Source organism: Pyrus communis, chromosome 15, assembly GCF_041283825.1.
Source record: "Pyrus communis isolate YQ-2024b chromosome 15, ASM4128382v1, whole genome shotgun sequence".
NCBI classification, from domain to species: Eukaryota; Viridiplantae; Streptophyta; class Magnoliopsida; order Rosales; family Rosaceae; genus Pyrus; species Pyrus communis.
Genome location: NC_142579.1, coordinates 40,329,367 through 40,347,342, shown reverse-complemented (window position 1 = coordinate 40,347,342; position 17,976 = coordinate 40,329,367). Strand labels below are relative to the sequence as shown.

At 39.4% G+C, this 17,976-nt stretch overlaps 5 protein-coding genes across 5 annotated transcripts; 2 read left to right on the top strand and 3 right to left on the bottom strand.

Moving 5' to 3' along the window:
* Window positions 1-430: 430 nt before the first annotated feature.
* On the bottom strand, window positions 431-3,682 carry LOC137717035 (pentatricopeptide repeat-containing protein At4g33170). Its single transcript, XM_068456356.2, is given in 2 exon segments — window positions 431-3,468; window positions 3,470-3,682. Coding segments are annotated over 2 exon segments (3,054 nt in total). The 5' UTR covers window positions 3,539-3,682; the 3' UTR covers window positions 431-483.
* Window positions 3,683-4,183: 501 nt separating this feature from the next.
* LOC137732700 (polyadenylate-binding protein-interacting protein 7) lies at window positions 4,184-8,554 on the bottom strand. Its single transcript, XM_068471992.2, has 6 exons — window positions 8,173-8,554; window positions 6,769-7,628; window positions 6,064-6,511; window positions 5,895-5,965; window positions 5,267-5,391; window positions 4,184-4,882 (listed from the first exon to the last, which is right to left on the bottom strand). Exons 2-6 carry the CDS (start codon window positions 7,540-7,542, stop codon window positions 4,582-4,584), a joined length of 1,719 nt encoding a protein of 572 aa, XP_068328093.2. The 5' UTR covers window positions 7,543-7,628; window positions 8,173-8,554; the 3' UTR covers window positions 4,184-4,581.
* A 1,517-nt stretch (window positions 8,555-10,071) lies between these two features.
* Window positions 10,072-11,064, top strand: LOC137729817 (uncharacterized). The gene has a single exon (XM_068468859.2). It carries the CDS (start codon window positions 10,389-10,391, stop codon window positions 10,800-10,802), a length of 414 nt encoding a protein of 137 aa, XP_068324960.2. The 5' UTR covers window positions 10,072-10,388; the 3' UTR covers window positions 10,803-11,064.
* Window positions 11,065-12,887: 1,823 nt separating this feature from the next.
* On the top strand, window positions 12,888-13,609 carry LOC137734369 (copper transporter 5.1-like). The gene has a single exon (XM_068473648.2). It carries the CDS (start codon window positions 12,974-12,976, stop codon window positions 13,430-13,432), a length of 459 nt encoding a protein of 152 aa, XP_068329749.2. The 5' UTR covers window positions 12,888-12,973; the 3' UTR covers window positions 13,433-13,609.
* A 719-nt stretch (window positions 13,610-14,328) lies between these two features.
* Window positions 14,329-17,717, bottom strand: LOC137734354 (G protein-coupled receptor 1). Its single transcript, XM_068473634.2, has 9 exons — window positions 17,308-17,717; window positions 16,929-16,960; window positions 16,656-16,825; window positions 16,356-16,450; window positions 15,672-15,773; window positions 15,519-15,575; window positions 15,153-15,296; window positions 14,926-14,996; window positions 14,329-14,774 (listed from the first exon to the last, which is right to left on the bottom strand). Exons 1-9 carry the CDS (start codon window positions 17,488-17,490, stop codon window positions 14,669-14,671), a joined length of 960 nt encoding a protein of 319 aa, XP_068329735.2. The 5' UTR covers window positions 17,491-17,717; the 3' UTR covers window positions 14,329-14,668.
* Window positions 17,718-17,976: the final 259 nt, after the last annotated feature.

Sequence of the window (17,976 nt, the reverse complement as noted above, 5' to 3'; positions counted from 1 at the left end):
ATTAAATATTTGAGGCATTTAATTGAGTTTTAAAAAATTGACACATTATGTTCATAAAAACATAAATTGACGGTCTAATGATATTTTTATTCAATTGTAAGTGAAAGGTTTATGTTCAATTGTCACTAAAAAAAAATTAAACAATATTATTGCTAGCCCATTGTAGAGCTTAACCCACTATCTCACTCCTTATGATAGATAACGTTTGATAAAAAATAAAAATAAAATAAAAAAGTTCAAAATTTTCATCATAACAATAAAATAGACAACTGTTTTTGAAAATGAATTGATTTTTTGTAAAGATAATCTATAAATAAGGACTTAAAAAAATAGACAATTCGAATACGTGGGTTTCATACGAAATTTGCTTGAAGTGAAGGTAGTCGTACGGTATTTGATAAAACCTTAAAATGTAATGTTTGTAAAGTACTTAGAGAAAACTTGTAATTAATTGATAAACAAACGAATTTTGAATTTATACTGTTACCAGTAATCACCACAAGAACAAGTTCCATCCTTGAACCGATGGAAGCGATTTGCATCTCTCAAAACAATCTCTCTCTGATAAACCTTTGATATGTATTTCACTGCATTATGGCAATCTCCACAAACTCTCAGGTTTTTTATCACCCGAATGGCGGCCGACGGAGGAGTGCTTATGAGTCCGTAAGCTATTGCTAGCTTCTCGCTGTGGTAGTACAGAGACCGCTCTTTCTCCTCTGCTTCCACATCCACCAGTGCAAACTCCGTATCCGGGACGTACCCTTCTTCCCCGATTCGCCTTATCATGTCCTCCACCTTGTCGTGTATGAGATCTGCTTGTGGATGGGATTTATCGTCTACCATGAACAAATGTACCTTGTTCTTCACGTCCATCCAGCTGAAACCGGGTTCTTTCTTTACATTCTGTTTCTGCATCATTGCTCTGGCATCATTTACCACATCCCATTGGTTGGCAGCCGCGTAGATGTTGGATAAAAGCACGTAGGCGGAGGAGTCAGATGGCTCCACAGCCAGGAGCTGTGTTGCCACTCGTCTTCCAGTTTCAGTGTCCCCTTTAACTCTACAAGCACCTAGCAGGGCTCTGTACATTGAGGCGGAAGCTTCAAAGGGCATTGTTGCTATCAGTTTCTCAGCCTCTTGGACTCGACCTGCGCGGCCAAGGGCATCAACTAGGCAAGAGTAGTGTTCAATCTCAGGTTCAACGCCGTAATCTTTCTGCATTGTAGAAAAGTACTCATAAGCTTGGGAAACTAAACCAGAATGGCTGCAAGCAGAAAGGACTCCAATGAAGGTTACTCTATCAGGCTCGATGTTCTTCGTTTTCATGACTTTGAAAAGGCTTAGTGCTTCTTCAGCATTTCCGTGCTGAGCTAAACCAACCAACATGGCATTCCACAGGGCGACATTCCTAACATCCATCCTCCTGAATAAACGATAAGCATCTTCTATGTTGCCACACTTGGCATACATGTCAACAAGTGATGTCGCGACGAAAGGGTCTGAGGAAAAATCCAACTTTATCACATCAGCGTGTATCTGTTTCCCTTGTTCTAATGCTGCCAGACAAGAGCTGGCTTTGACAAGCGTGGCAAAGGTATATTCATCAGGCTCCACTCCTGACTGCCTCATCTGATGGTATACAGAAAGAGAGCGCCCTTCCTCTCCATTTTCTACACATCCTGAGATCATAGTTGTCCATGCAACACCATCGGGTGCAGGGATGTAATTGAACACTGTGTGTGCATTTCCCATGTCTCCACATTTGATATACATATCTAGAATTCCGCTGTTAACACATAAATCTGAAACAAACCCTGTTTTTATGGCATGAGCATGAATTTGCTTTCCTGGTCCCAAAGCCACCAGGCTACTAGCAGCCTTAGCCGCAGTTGTTAAAGATATCTCATCTGGCCTGTGTCCACCTTCGTGCATCATCCTCATAAGGTCCAATGCATTGTGACAGTCATTACTGATTATGTATCCGAACATCAGTGCATTCCAAGAAGCCAGATTGAATTTAAGTTTGTTTCCAAGAAGGACCTCTGCGTCCTCCATGTTTCCACTTCGAGAATAAACATCAATAAGAGCCGTCGAAACAAAACTGTCAGCAACAAAACCGGATTTTATAGCATGAACATGAATCTGCTTACTGGCTGACAACCCTTCTTCAAGTGAGGAGCAAGCCCTTAAAACACTTGCAATAGTAAATTGATCGGGTCTCAAACCATCATGTAATAAGCCTATAAATAAGTTTCCCGCTTCCTCTCCTAAACCACTTTGCGCGCAACATGATATCATCGAGTTCCAGGAAATTAAGTCCACTTCTTTCATGCGATTGAACACTTTTCTCGAAGAATAAACAGAACGAGCCTTTGAATACATGTTGATAAGGCTATTTGCAACAGAAACAACGGAATCAAAACATGATTTCAAAGCAACGCCATGAATCTGTTTCCCCAACTCCAAGTCATTTACACCTGCAACCGCAGACAGAATAACAACTAATGTTACGCTGTCAAGCACTACTTTTGATCTTACAATATTTCTAAAACACTCTACAGCAGCCCAATTTTCACCAGCTTTAACATACTCGGACAATGTCTTGTTCCACGAATATATGTCCAATGATTCCGACTTAGTATCATACAAAAACAATTTCATTGCATATGCTTGAACCTGCTCCATGTGCCTCTTGCCTTCTAAAGAATCAATTTGGTCAATCCCACTGAGAACAGAACGCACACTAACATAGTCGGGACGCAATCCACTGCGATGAAATGCAGAGAAGAAAGAAAGTCCTTCCTCAACACCCATTTCCATATATGCCTTAAGCATTGTATTCCACAACACCACATCCCTTTCCATCATCCAATCAAACAACACGCGGGCAGCCTTAATTCGTCCGAGTTTAGAATATATATTCACAAGAGCACCAGAAACAAACTCATCCCACTCCAATCCAATCTTAACAGCATACCCATGAACCGCCTCCGAAGCCCAAACATGGCCTGAGAGCAAACACAGCTTCAAAACCGGCGCCAAAGTGAGCCGACTGGTAAAAACAACAGATTCACGAAGACGCCGGAAAAGGCCAAGACCCTCCTGAACATTGTCCGAATCAGAGCCCGCAGCCTGCGCATAGGCCGCTAGAATGGAGTTCCATGTGACAAGGTCTCGGCCGGGCATTTTATCGAACACGCGGCGTGCGGTTGACAGACACCGGCATTTGGAATACATGGTGATGAGGTTGTTGGTCAAGAAATGACCCGGGTCGTCGCCGGAGGCTATAATCAGCGCGTGAACGCGCTTCCCGAGCGGCAAGTCTGCGGCGGCAATGGCAGCGCGGAGGACGGAGAACCATTGAGAGGAGGAAGAAGAAGACGGGGAGATGGGAGAGGAGTGAGAGAGGGGAGTGGAAAGAGAAGAGAAGGCGAAGAGAGAGAAAAGAGATTGTGGGTGTGGAGAATTGGTGAGGAGGGAAATGGATTTGGGACGGAGGTGGGGTTGCAATTGCATTATCGTTACTTGGTTGCATTGTCTGGTTTTCCCTCCGAAACTCAAGATTCTGGTATTTGTACTTCGGAAGACCTATTTATTTCACGAATATATGCACAAATAAAAAGGGAAGGGAAAATAAGACAAACATATCCCATCGCCTACTTAGAGATCTCGAAATCAACTGCACTATCGCTACTCGACTGTTATATCCACTTTAATGTCTTAATTTAAAGGAAAGGGAAAATAAGACAAAAGAGTGAGAATAGCAGCATTCAAAATAAAACTCAAACGCTTATTGTCGGTTTACTTGCGAGTATCAGTTAATTTCATTGGAGGTATGGTTGTGTCACAGCTTAAAACTTTAGTGCTTGGTTGTTTTTTGTTTTTTTGATACATCAATATTTTTAGACTAAAAAGAAAAAGTTCGGCCAAACCACACAATGAACAGTGTAATTTGATATCGAATTCGTCATTCATGAAATTCAAATCTAAAATCTCATTTCCAAGTGAAAAGGAATAAAAAATGCCTTAATAAGGATGTGAAGATTTCGCTTGTCAAGAGGCACATAGCCGATGAAGCCGGTCGAACTCCAGTAAGCCGGGAAAGGAACCGGAAAAGGGAAATTAAAAAACCGCTCCAGGTCGCTGGGGAAACATGTTTCATTCTGAATGGCACAGGGTATAACTGGCAAGGTGAATTGTTCTATCATGTAATTCAATTCTATCAGTTACATCTGAGGATCAAAAAGGAATTTAACAAAGAAATAAAATTTTAAGATACAAAAAACGCAAAAGAGGCAGGGCATCTGCTAGTGTAGGATCATTTTGGCTACAGAAAACGCAATCCCTCGATCAACTGCTCCACTCCAACTTCTTTTTTTTTCTTTTCGTTTTGTCGGAATTTTTCCTTCTAAATTTCCCATCCTTCTCTTTGTTGTTTTTTTTTTTTTTTCGTTTTTCAGACTTGGACTAAACTTGTTTTCTTCCCATGTATAGATACAAGAATCGCTATGACGACTACGGCTTCACGGACTGTGCTGTGCTAAAAATATACTCTACCTCACAAGTCATCTTCGTGGCTCAGTATAACAGAATTCGGAGCAGCCCTGGCTGTGGTTCAGTGTAGTCAATGCCTTCTTTGAGTAGGTATCGCTGTACAGCTATTGGGAGCCTTGCCGGTGTGCCAGAGCCCCTGGTGTGGTGGCCAGTTCCCACACATATACAAACCAGAATACCAGGCTCTCCTGCCCTGGCAGCGTTCCTCAACACGCTCAGCTCGTGCTCCAGGACATGAAGGGCTTCACTTACATGCAGCCCGTGCAGGTCTATCATCCTCTCTTGTGACCTCCCATTGCCCTGCGTCTCTGGAGAAACTGGGTTCCTGTGTTTTCAGAAAACGGTACGCAACAGGAAAAGATTAAAAAAAGGCAACCAATTAACTTACCAAAAAACAAGAAATAAACATGAAAACTAAGGTCAACGATGAGGAAATAGGTCAACAGGGTTAACTCCGTTATCAACTCATGCTCAGTATGAGTAAGTAGCACTCTACTCATCGAGAGCCTTGTTCAAGTTGTCTCATACAAACACAGAACATCAATACTTAGAACCATTCTCAGATCAAAATAACTCCAAATTCAGGTGGTGGTAAAATGTCACACGGTATTCATATATTCCCTAAAATTTCAATCTTATCCAAACGACAAAATTAATACTCAGGGCATCCTCTGCCCACACGAACCACAAACAGTGGGGGATAACAAACCTCTGACGATATATAGACTCTTGAGCTTTTTCATGAGCTTCCTTCATATGCATGTTGTGCAGCTGTCCTTTAACGCTCAGCTCCTTTGCTAGAGCCTTGTTTCCAACAAGGTATGCTTGCCGTGCCTGTTTATAAATAGGAACAATCAGGGTAAATTTGGTTCACAGCAACTTTAGGTGAAAAATTAGTAGCAGGGATTGGAGTGAAACCAAAAATCTTATGTGGCTCAACATTCATGCATGGTAGAAAGGAAAAACATGAAACTGCAGTGCCATGCCGGCATGACAGTATCATGTAGGAAAAACACTCCTACAAATACCTATTGGTTATATACACATTTGTTTCAAACCCATGGAAGGTGCACACCCCCCATTAGTTGCTGTGGTTTGTTTCTTGGCCACATATTTTGATTTTCAATGTTGACATCGAACTTAGCCAAACAGCATTGCTGGTCAACTCAATAGAGTCAATCACGATAGAAAATTAAATCTACCGAGATGTCCATATGCGGCACCAACACAATTTTTAGCCAATTTAAGGCTTCACTGTTAACATAAAGTGAGAAGGATGTGGCAGAAAGGGACTCACGTTTACAGAAACAGACCATTTAAGAACATCAAGTACAAACCTGCTCAAAGTATGCATTACGTAGGAGTGCATGATCCCGAGCTTCATCCCGCAGATCAGAATACATATTTGCTGTCATCTCAACAATGTTAAAAACATATAGATCGGGAAGGATGTCCATAACTAAATAGACATAAACAGAAGTAATTTGGTTGACCAAGGGACATTACCAACTGCATCTCCAGTTTCAAGCCAAACAGGCGCAGTCCGAGGTGAACCACGATTCTGTGACCTGTCGCTGTACATGCCTCTTCCATGCCCAGTACTGTAAGTGCTATTCAAAAGCTGGGAACGTCTGCTTGAGCCAATAGCAGCATCGGCAGAACCATTTCTCTCATACTTCCATCCAGAATCCTGGGTCGCCAATTTCCTGACAGCTGAAGCAAGATCTATCGCACCTCTAGTAGGAATTGATGAGCTAGACTTGAACAAAAGCATGTTGTCCTTGTCAGAAGATCGATAAGGATTGCCACTTTGGAAATCATCATCTCCGGCATATTTTGAATGACCATGATGACCGTCTGTTGGTGTAAGTGCAGGGAAGTCCATTGAGCTAAGATCGGGAACTGACAAGGTCTTTGAGTTCAGATTCTCATTAAAACCACCATCAACTTGAAGCTACAATTCAAAACAAAAATATCGCATCAAACACTTCAACTCACACACAATGAAAAAGGACATATAGTATCTACAGAATTAGCATGAACAGTTTCATAAACATGTTTTCTTTGACTTGATTTTTTGAAAAACACAATATTTAACTTTAAAGAGAACTATTAACTGACAACAATCCAATGTAACAGAAGGCATGCAAGCTGCACTGATTCGAGGGCCAAAAGCTTATTCTTCAATTCAAATAACAGACGCAAGCATACCTCCAACTGAGTTAACATCTCAACAGTCAGGTTCAAGTCACAACCATTGGCAAAGTAAACTTCAGCAACGCTCTGAGCAGAAAAGCCGGGGAACTGTGAAGCCAAAAACTCAGCAGGGTTAATATCCGCACCTTCCACAATTGCATGCTCACGCAACATATCATTCATGAACCCGTGTCTAGACATGCCATCATACGGATACTCCTCCTGACCATTGCTGACAAACTGATTGCTGTTCAGAATCCGCTTATCCCAAGGCTTAGGTGACATATGAAGGAAACTGGCCGATGAAAGATCCTCCCCCCCAAAGGGAGGTGCAGAAGCTCTCAACTTTTCAGAAAAGCTATTGCCATTAATATGTGACTCGTTTGATAAGTATCCACTGCCCATAGAGGCAGGAAACCGTGTTGCTTCAACATCTTCGCGTAAGGACAAACCCGCTAAAGAGAGGTTCCCAAGGACTTGCGACTCATCTTCTCCCATGACCTTAAAGTCAGGGGTAATATCATCAGGGAGCTGGTGGCGCCAATATTGGTGGGCCTCGTCATCGGAATTATTTGATGTGGAAGATTCTGTTCGATCTAGTACTGCTTTTCCAAATGTTCCAGAAGAAGAAAACTTTGTTGTGGCCTGAGCTGCGCTGGTGCTTCCAGATGACGGAGATCTGAGGGAAAAGGGAACAAACTCTGCCGCATTGGGATTCAATGCAGTTGCCTTGTTTGCAGTGCTTAGTTTGGTGTCGTTGGTAAAGGATCCTTTCTTGGACAAGCTCATTATTTACGGAAATGGAAATAACTAGAAGTCTACAACAGCTTTGAATAAAAAAAACAACTTGATTTACATTAAGCTTCAACCAAACCCTGCAAAACCGTCCATCGAGTGTTAAAATTAGTCCATTGACCCAAAATTTCCCCTTCCTGAAAACCAACTCGCAATTCAGCGAGTCCGTCACAGTCTGCGAAAAGTTAAATCATACATACATCACCATTTTCAAATATACAACACACCTAAATTATTGTTCAGAGAAACATGCTTAAACCCCTAAATTCAATTTGATTAAAAAATCAAACAAAAAAGTTCAATTTTCAGAGCCACAATATAACACAAAAAATACAATCTCAGACATTAATTGTATCCAAAGCTCATTTAATTAAGAACTGATTTGGACAGTACTACCATATTCCACCGCAAAATCTAGACAAAAATCAAGATTAAAAGATAAACAATAAATCATGACTACTTTTTACTCAAGCAACCAAATTCAATCGATCCCAACAAATTCAACGCCATTAAATATAAAAAATTATAAAAATAAAATAAAAATTAGAGAAACGAAAACAATAAAGCTGCAAAATTGAACAGAAGAAGCTCAAGATCCGATTGAATGAAGTAGCAAGAGTATACCTTTTCGTACCAAATCGAAGGGATCCATCGGCTAAAGATTACACCAACTAAAAAAAAGAGGAGAGAGAAAGTTCGAGAGAGAGAGAATCGAAGGTTTGGGGGTTTTTGTGCGGAGAGCTTGGAGAGCTGTGTCTCCAGTATTATCTTCAAGCTTTCAAGGCTACCTCTCTCTCTCTCTGGTTTCTCTCTCTACTTTCTCTCTCCTCTGTGTTTTTGTTTGAAACCCTCTGTGGGCTAGAAAGATAGAAAAGGAAAAAAAAGGGCTAATTCGAAACACCACTTCCACCACCACAGAAATTTGTAAAGGACAACCCAAACCCTTCGCCACTCGATTTGACCTCTCTCTCTCTCCACTTTCTCTCTTTATCTCTGTCCAAATTGTAAGCATTATTGCTTTTATTTTAATATTTATTTGACGTAATTGGGATTCGGATTTTAGTATTTTTTTTTTTTCTTTATTGTTAGTGTCAATTTTGAAAAATGGTTAGACCAACTTTAATGGTGGGCTAAAAATCAAATTACATCCCAAAATTTCCCCCCAAACCCACTCCAACCCAAGGGGAAATTTTGAGCTAAATGCTAAATGCTAAACCAATGCCAAATTCCCCCTGAAATTTAGTCCAAAAATTGGGGTGGACTCTACCCAATATTTATCGGAATTTAAATTTTTTAGATTAAAATATTCATAAAATTAATTTACGATAGTCTACGTGTTTATTTTAAAAAAAAAATTAATTTAACAAAAAAATAGCCTAAGTTCATTCTTTAATAATCCCAGGCTAAAATTTTAGAGTAGAACGATTGGAATAGAAAAGTTGTTTTTGGGCTAAAAGCTAAATTTTTCGGGCTAAAAAATTTGACCTTTAGCTCAACCATTGGAGATGGTCTTAGGACTTTTTTTCAAAAGACTTGGTAATTCGTGTTTGGTTGTTGGGTTCGTGTTGATACGATATAAGAGATTAACCTGACATAATTATTTTTTTTATAAAAAATAGATCAATTGGTGATTTAGTAGTGCCGTGTGAAATAAATATTGAAATTCTTTCCTAAACACTGAGTCACAATATGATGATTAACCTGATTGATTATTAATTACGTTGTTTATTTCAAATCCAACTCTGCACAATTTTAACACGTTACATGATAAAGAAATGATGAAACTAAGTTCTATTTTAGCATGTTATATTTGAGTTGACTAAAAACTAATTGATGTGATTATGATTTGAGCAGAATTATAGTCAACCAAAACCCATTTATTTTTGTCATTTTCTAATCGAGTTATCGTGGTGAGTACTAAATAGTCATCTCAAGAGTACAGCTTATAATTTTCTACCAAAATACCAAGTATTAAATTCTCTAAGTACTTGAATTTAAATTCATGTTGGCAAATCTTATTTTATGCTTTAATATATAATTTTATTTGTTGGAATGGTCTTTAAACTAAATAATCAAAGAACTAAATAAACAGTAATTAATTACAAAACTAGTTAGTCAAGATACAAAACTAGCTAGTCAACAATTGTCTTAAGACTAAGAATTTTTGTATGTCTTAGGTATCATATAAGTGAATTACAACCTACATCGATAATTCTAATATGTTTTTTTTAATGATAATGTTTCGATAAGTGTTGAGTTAAAAAATACTAGCGGATAGATACATTTATATTTGGAGTTTTATTAGAAAATATCTTTGAAATTGATCTACTAAATTAAAATATGATTTAAAATTTAAAATCGATGAACGTAGTTCTTGAATATAGACGGCCATCCTTCTCAAGTAATTACCCCAAAACTAAGCAGCAACAAATTGACGAAACATACCCGAAACTGACCCGAAATCCAAATCCAGTAAGAAAATTTCCGCGCCCCGAAACACGCAAACTGATTCGGGAATTGGGAATCCAAAAATCAGGAATCCAAATCCGAGAAGTGTTCGGTATCGGAGTTCAAATCCGAAAAGTGTTCTGTTCGGCTCCGAAACAGTTCACTATAAATGCAAGCCAATCAAGCCACTCTGCAAATTCTCACGGTAAAATTTTCAAGTCTCTGAGATAATCTCGCCGTAACGTAAAAAATCGCGTCAGAAAATTTTCAAACTTTCAAATTTCGCATTGATTAATTACAGAATTAAAACGTTAAAATTGTTTGATTGCTGCTTGTTCAAATTCCCAATCCCTCCGATTCCCAATTATTTTTTTCTATCGAGAGCTTTTGTTATGGAGTCGGCGGAGGCGAAGCGGATTTCGGAGCCGGAGGAGGAGTTGGTGGTGAAGTGCTACTGCTGCGGTTTGACGGAGGAGTGCACGCCGGCGTACGTGGCGACGGTTAAGGAGAGGCACCAGGGTCGGTGGATTTGCGGGCTCTGCGCCGAGGCGATCAAGGACGAGAACTCGAGGTCGTCAAGGAAGATCAGCACGGAGGAGGCGATGAAGCGGCACGTCAGCTTCTACGAGGAGTTCCGGATGTCGAGTCCTCCGGCGAAGCCGACGGAAGATCTTATATCCGCGATGAAGCAACTGTTGCGGCGGACTAAGGATTCGGCGAGGAGGGAGAGGCTGGGTGGCTGCCGGCCGGGGATGGTGAGGTCAAAGAGCTGCTTTGCGACGTTGGGGAAGGCGCAGGGAGATTGATTCCTTAGAAGCAAGATTAATGGAGTTTAGGAGGTGACTGAGAAACTAATAATAAGGATTAGGGATGAGATTAGTGGGATTGGGTTAACTGATACAGTAAGATCTTTTTTTTCACTTGATTAATTAGATTTAAGTGGTTTTTTGTTTTGATTAATGTTTGTGGATTAGGTCTGATAATTAACAGACATTGAGATTGAGTAAGGACGGAGAGTTCCAAGTTTTCCATTCATATTCGTTAACATTATCAAATCTACATGTACAACTTCTTTCTCCAAATTCCTTTACATATATACTATTTTTTTTTCACATTTTATTTTTAGAGTTTGTTCGGAATTGCTTTTAAAATAACTGAATGAGTTTTTGATGTAAATGTTTGTGGAACAAAATTCTTAGCAAAAATACAAGTGAACCCTAAGAAAACACTTAAATGCTTTTGGAAACAAAAAAAAAAAAAAACATTTTATTTAAAAACGTCTTCAATAATTTCAAAAGCACTTCCGATTGAGCTCTTATTATTGTTTGTTTTTGGTAATTAAACTAGAATCACAAGATACAAGAGGGTGCCTTGGAGTGTAAGTTTTGTGCAAAGTGAGTATTTTGGTCGGTTTTGTTACGCGGTGATTTAAGGCTCTCGAGTCTATAGTTCGTATACAATTATGTACTTATTTCTGGTGTTTTCATTCAATTACTTTCCTATATCCAACGTTTGATTATAGGAATGTGTTATTCACACATTTTTTTTTTACTTCTCACACATTCTCTTAATTTACGACCGTCGAATCAAAAGAGTTAAAAAAGATTAAATAATATAAATTAATAAAAAGTATGTGAGAAGTAAAAAAAAAAAAAAAAAAAAAAAAAAAAAAAGTGCGGATAGAACGTTTCTTGATTATAATAAGCCTTGTCATGATAACGATATACAAACTGATGGTCATCGGGTATGAGTTAAGGATGGTCATCTGATACCGGGTGGATTGGTGGTTGTACTCATGTAGGCTTGGATCATTATTTTCCATAATAATATACAATTTTAAGACTAAAATAAATCCCAATGACGCTCTTAGCGGGCCCCCAACCTTGATTTGTTGGAAGAGATCATCATTGAAGTTCAAGGATAATGATGGAGTGCTGTCCTTGTCCACGGCTTGCTTAAGGTATTGTTTTTCATGATGGAATATTTGGGTAGTGGATATTCCTTGAAAATAATTGCATCGAACCAACCAAACTCGCATGTGCAAATCATAGAACCCTACCGCACAATCGTATTGATTTTCATAAAAAAAAATAAAGTTGAATTAGGCTATTATAAATATAATTGTTTTCTCTTATTTATTAGAAAGAAAATGGATGAAATGAAAGTACTTTGCCAGGAGGATCCTCAAATCATGTTCGTTTATCGTATATCGTATGATCAATTTTTATCAAGTACTATTTATATTTAATTTAAAATAATTTCTGATTGTACAAAGTACGATGAACGAACATAATTAAAAGATCTCCGAATCCTTAAAAAAAAGATCCGGAGAGCAGTCTCCTCATTCACTACTTCGGCCCTTGTTTGGGGTGTTCAGATTAGATAGCACTTTTGGTCCGTAAAGTGTACCGTCTGCAGTACAGTGTTGAGCATCTTCGACCCTTGTACTGCATTTTGGGTTTTTTTTCTTACGACAAAATTGCCATCAAGCCCAAATCCATATTTTAATTAATTAACTATTTCCAACCAAAATATTGCAATAAATAAAAAATAAAAAATGAAAAAGCAACAACAACCGGTCAAAACTATCCTCGCTGGGGTCCGTTTTAACCCATGCTTAGCGGGGCCCCATATTTTCCAAATTCCAAATCAACCCCTCTAAACACTGTTAATCACAATGAATCGAGACATTAATCATCCCACAAAATTAGGTAAAAACGTCCAGATACCCGCAGAGATAAAACCGTAAATAATAACAACTCCGAGGGTGCATCCCAACGCACATCTTGTACCAAACAATATAGTTGTACTACACTCCAAACGGATCGAAATTTCCATCCAATAATTTTCCCTTTTTCTAATTTTCTTACCCATACGTCTTCCGCAAGTTTTCTTCTCCAAAATCCACCCCCCCCCCCTCCCCCCCAAACAAAAAATCCGCTGCTCCGACTTTCTCTCTCTCTAGAAATCGGAGAAGATGATGCACATGACCTTCTACTGGAGCCGGCAGGTTACGCTCCTCTTCGACTCGTGGAAAACCGACACGTGGACGAGCTACTCGCTCACGCTGCTCGTCTGCCTCCTCGTCCCGGCCTTCTACCAGTACCTCGAGAACCTGCGGGTGCGGATCAAGCGCGCAGCCTCCTCGTCTTCCCCGAAATCGGAGTCCGACGCGCCGATCCGGACCCCGCTGCTCGCCGCCAAGCTGGGCGGCGCCGGAGGAAGGTTCTCGGCGGGGCGGCTTGCGGAGAGCGTGCTTTTCGGAGTCAACTCGGCGATCGGGTACATGATTATGCTGGGAATCATGTCGTTTAACGGCGGAGTGTTCGTGGCCATCGTTGTGGGGCTGGCGATTGGTTACTTGGCGTTTCGGAGTGGGGACGATGAGGTAGCGGGTGCGGTGGTGGAGACTGATAATCCGTGTGCGTGTGCTTAGAATTTTTTTGGGTGGATTTAGATATTTTTTAGATACGATTCGAAAGGGTGCAACTTGCATTTGCCAATTTGCTATGTTTCTCTGTCGACATGTAATTGTCTGATCTTGTATTATTGTGGTTGTTTGTAATATATGCGTTGCTTTGTATTTAATGGTAAGTCGGCAGATCTGCTTTCATTTTGTTCATCTTTTAATTTGAATTTTTGGAATCTGCTGTGCTGATGATGATGATGGCCACGCCGTTGTTCTGCGGGGCTGTGGTTTTGGCGCCGGCGGGTTTTGGTCAGTTTTTCCGGGTTTTAGCGGGGAAGAAGACGTCGCGCTTAATTGTTGTTTTCAGCGTTTTGTTGTCGTTTGGTAATGGTGGTACTGAAGGCCAAACAGAAACTAAGTAGTTAAGAACACACGCAACCGGAGTTTATAGGACATTTTCCGGAGAGATTTTTTCGAGTAGCCAGTATTCAATCAGATACTCCACGCGTCACAATACAAGCAAATACTCCATGTGTTATAATACAAGCCAAGAAAGGATATGCCTTTCATGTCCGTCCATATGTCATAATACAAGCGAAGGTCAATCTTGAGTCTTCCTTGGATCAATTGAGAATGACGCATGTTGGCTCGAAAACAAAGTTCCAACCTCATCATCTACAGATCTCTTGTCGAGACTTGTTCTTTGCATCTTCCTTGGTTGCTGATGGCTGCGGCGACGGTCCTTGCAGCACAGTGAGTAGTTAGGGTTACTAGGGGTTGATCTTCTATTTTGGGTTTAAATCCTTGGCCTGGGTCCCTTTATTTTGTTGCTTGACCGGTCCATACAAAATTACCAGATAAAAAAAAATAAAAATAAAAATAAAAAAAATAAAAAAAACACCCGAGTACATAACAATAAAAGGTTTGGGAACAACATTATGAGATTCCTTATAAGCGATCAAATCAGGACTTCTCTCTACACGTAAAATGTACAAACTTGACAAATCCACCTTTGCATAATCACAACTTCTACACCAAACTATCTCTAACCAACCCATCTACCACAACAATTTCAATCGGTCTCAATATGGAACAAGTAGAATTTGAAGATGTTAGTCACATCGGAATTACCGTGGAGAGGAGGAGCGCAATCAACTCTGCACTGATGTACTTCGCTGTGTTCCTCTTCCGTTCATTCCATCCTCGGTTAAGTTAATGGGATTAATGTTGAAAAAATGGGCAAGTCAAAGTATGTCCGACTGGCTAGTGCTCATCTTCAATTGTCAGCGCCACTAGTTCACTCTCTTGCTGTTGGTTCCTAAACTTTGAACTGTTGGGGAACCATCTTTTAAGCCTGTCTGGCCAGAACCTAATGGTTTACAAACACAACCATTCACTTAAGTAAGAATAATGCATCCTAAACCCGATCTCTAAACCTCAACAATAGTGATCACAATAAAATCCGATCTTAAGTATTGAGAGATTGATATTGGAAAAAACACAAAGCAACTGTGACTTACAAATCCAATCTTTCATATATTGCCCGTCGTACTGAGGAGTTCAAGCCATAGGCTATGGAGTTGAACAGGCCCTGTAACAAGTATAAAAGTAATAAATTTTCATCAGGATAATAAAAAAACTAATAAACTAGAACCCATTTAGATACGAACAATGTTGTTCAAAACGTGAATTGACCATTGTACCAAAAAAAAGGAAACTAACTTGCCATAGAAAATTAGTAAGTTACCATGAGTGAAGCTGTCCCAACATCAAGAACAGAGAGCCAAAATATTTTATGACTTGGTTCAATAAAGTCATGAATGCGGTTGATTGTGCTAAAGGCCCATGATCCTATCAGGATGAGCGGATAGTACCCCCACCGGTTCAAAGCCTGTTGAATCAAAGCAATGGAATACAATTAAGATGAACAGTTGAAGGTACTTTTTTAAAGAGAAACTATTGAATGTACAGTTAAACAATCTAACGTACATGTAACATGAGACCACTAAAACATCATAAATATAAAACTTCCACATTTCTGTGCCTATATATATATATATATACGAACTCAGTCTGAGTCTGACCCTAGGAAACCAGTTGCAGCACAAAATACCTTCATTTCTGCTCTAGAATCTGATTGGTAAGTCCGATCTGACATGCCAGCTGCCATCTATAATTTCCAAACCAGAATAATGATCTCAACAAGTGTAAAAGTGAGTGGAAATTATTTGTTCGCAAAAAAATAAATGCTAGTGAGAATACATACACGTCTCGCATTCTTCAGCATGCTTATCACTTGAAAATATGTAAAACCATTGTAAAGAATTGCACCCCAAAGTGGCATATAAAATGTTACAAGGTGAAGCGCCTGTAAAAACGGGTGGAAAAATTAGAGCACAGAGAAGAAAACTTAATTACATCAGGAAGCAACAGTCAGAACTCCAAATGAGTGAATTGTGTAATAATGACTTGAGGTGGTTCTAAATTCTAATACAAATGACGCTTAGATTTGTAAAGATAAAACTTGTTTAGAATCTACAACACATATATCAAGAATTAATGAAATACAGCTATCAAAATTTAGAACTACGACATATTAAAACATTGATAAATCTTCATGATCAACTTAGTCTCAGTGTAGATATTGCTGTTCATGCAGTTATACCATGAGTAGGGCATAGATTTTACTCCATTAACATTTTTACATTTTTAATCTAAAGTTATGGTATCTTGCCAACAAATCGATAAATACAGCATCAATGACAGCAGCTTCCACATTCCAAATGTTCTCCCAGACATCATAAAAAATTCTTCACTTCCCCTCTATTTTTCATAAAGCTCGGTGCACTACAATAATAAGCACACGACCAACTTTTTTACAAAAGAATTCTAGAAATTCCTATGGCCTAGGAAAGTAAAACATTTCAACTAATAGGTACCATGTCCTTACCTTTCCAGCACGCCCTGATTGTGACCAACACCATGTACCTAGGTGGCTATGGTTATTCCCAATAGAGCGCACAACTGTCACAACTAATGAAGTCCCTGTGAAGAGGAGAAAAAGAAGCAAATAAATTCTTATGAGCCTCACAAATTATACATAACGAAAACCAAATTTATCAGATAGAAAATAACTCCTTTTTCTAAAACCATTATTCTATCTCTCATCGGAGGAACAGAAGAAGAAGCTAACTCAACATCACTAAAAGAAAAACGAGAGATCTTTTGGCAACAGGTAAAAAGGTCATACCCCAAACATACAAATGAAACATTGCCTCCATATCTTCAACATCAGTTTTGTGTCTAACAACTGTGCGGTGGAGTGTAAAAGCGATCGTGGTAGTCCATAAGAAAGACGCTACATAGAAGAAATGAGTACTGTAGCCGTGCAAGTAACAGAAAAATCCTCTGGATGGATCCCTGCGCACGAAAGCAACTTACTTTATAATCGCTTAGAACCCGAATCAGATAAAATTGTTGCATTATACAAATGCACTTGTCTGGGAGGGAAAAGTGAGCTCACCCAACCATGCTGAAGAAGCTACAAAGCATATCCTGCATTCCAAAATAGCAATAGCAATAAAATTTCAAACTTTTTTTTTACTTCAATTTTCTTCAAAATTTAAGTCAAACACTGAAGAACAACAAACCCCTAAACCTTAATTTATCTTGAATCCTTCAAGGTCAATCCACTATACAAAGCCAAGAGCTTCAAATATTTCTAGCGATTTTAAACTAAAAATTAAATCCAAAATTTTATAGATTTTTGTTCAATTTCCGAGTTTTTACAAGTTTGCAGAAATAGAACACACCCCGCCCCTGGAAATCGAGCAATTAGATCTAAAGACGCAATCAATTCTTATCACTTTTCAGCAAAGTTTAGAGAGAGATAGAGGAAGTACGGAGAGCGCGAGGTAGAAGACGAGCTTGAAGGAGAACTTGCGGAGCTCTTTGAAGAGGACATAGCAAAGGACGATGAACCCCGACCCGGCGAACGAGAGGCTCGCCGCTCCGGCGTTAACTGCCGTCAAGACTTCGCGATCGTACGCTGTCAGACCTCCGGCGACTTGCCCCGTCGCCGCCATTTGATCGCGCCAATAGTCTCAAATACACGGTCGGCTTCAGAGAAACTTCAAAACGCTCCGTATTGTGTTTTGAGTTGACGGCGGTGCTCGCTTCTTGGGTCTGCTGCATTAATTCCACGTGACAGACGAAGGAAATGACTTGTTTTTTACGTGTTTAATTACAAATTTAGACTTGTATTGACTTGTATCCAACATGATTCCCGTTGGCAAATCTGTCAATTTCAATTGTATGCTGTTCATGTTTGCGGCCTATTTAAGGAGAAATTTTTAGGAGTGCCGGGAACACCATGACACATGGTGTTCCCTCACTCATTAGAAATTGACATTTTGGATATCCTTCAATTTTATATTTCAATAAATATAAAAAACTAATTTCTAATAGGTGAGGGAACACCATGTGTCATGTTGTTCCCGGCACTCCTAAAAATTTCTCCTATTTAAAGGTGTTTTTAGAACGACCAAAAGTATTATAGCAAAATAAAAATA

What these genes read in the sequence shown, in the direction of transcription:
- LOC137732700 (XM_068471992.2), bottom strand. Translation starts at nt 7,542, where the DNA reads ATGAGCTTGTCCAAGAAAGGATCCTTTACCAACGACACCAAACTAAGC. An exon ending in AGATGTTAACTCAGTTGGAG is followed by an intron (nt 6,512 to 6,768) that starts GTATGCTTGCGT and finishes TTTGAATTGTAG; the next exon opens with CTTCAAGTTGATGGTGGTTT. An exon ending in GTAATGCATACTTTGAGCAG is followed by an intron (nt 5,392 to 5,894) that starts GTTTGTACTTGA and finishes ATTTATAAACAG; the next exon opens with GCACGGCAAGCATACCTTGT.
- LOC137729817 (XM_068468859.2), top strand. Translation starts at nt 10,389, where the DNA reads ATGGAGTCGGCGGAGGCGAAGCGGATTTCGGAGCCGGAGGAGGAGTTG.
- LOC137734369 (XM_068473648.2), top strand. Translation starts at nt 12,974, where the DNA reads ATGATGCACATGACCTTCTACTGGAGCCGGCAGGTTACGCTCCTCTTC.
- LOC137734354 (XM_068473634.2), bottom strand. Translation starts at nt 17,490, where the DNA reads ATGGCGGCGACGGGGCAAGTCGCCGGAGGTCTGACAGCGTACGATCGC. An exon ending in ATTCTAGAGCAGAAATGAAG is followed by an intron (nt 15,297 to 15,518) that starts GTATTTTGTGCT and finishes TTGATTCAACAG; the next exon opens with GCTTTGAACCGGTGGGGGTA. An exon ending in ATATATGAAAGATTGGATTT is followed by an intron (nt 14,775 to 14,925) that starts GTAAGTCACAGT and finishes GTAAACCATTAG; the next exon opens with GTTCTGGCCAGACAGGCTTA.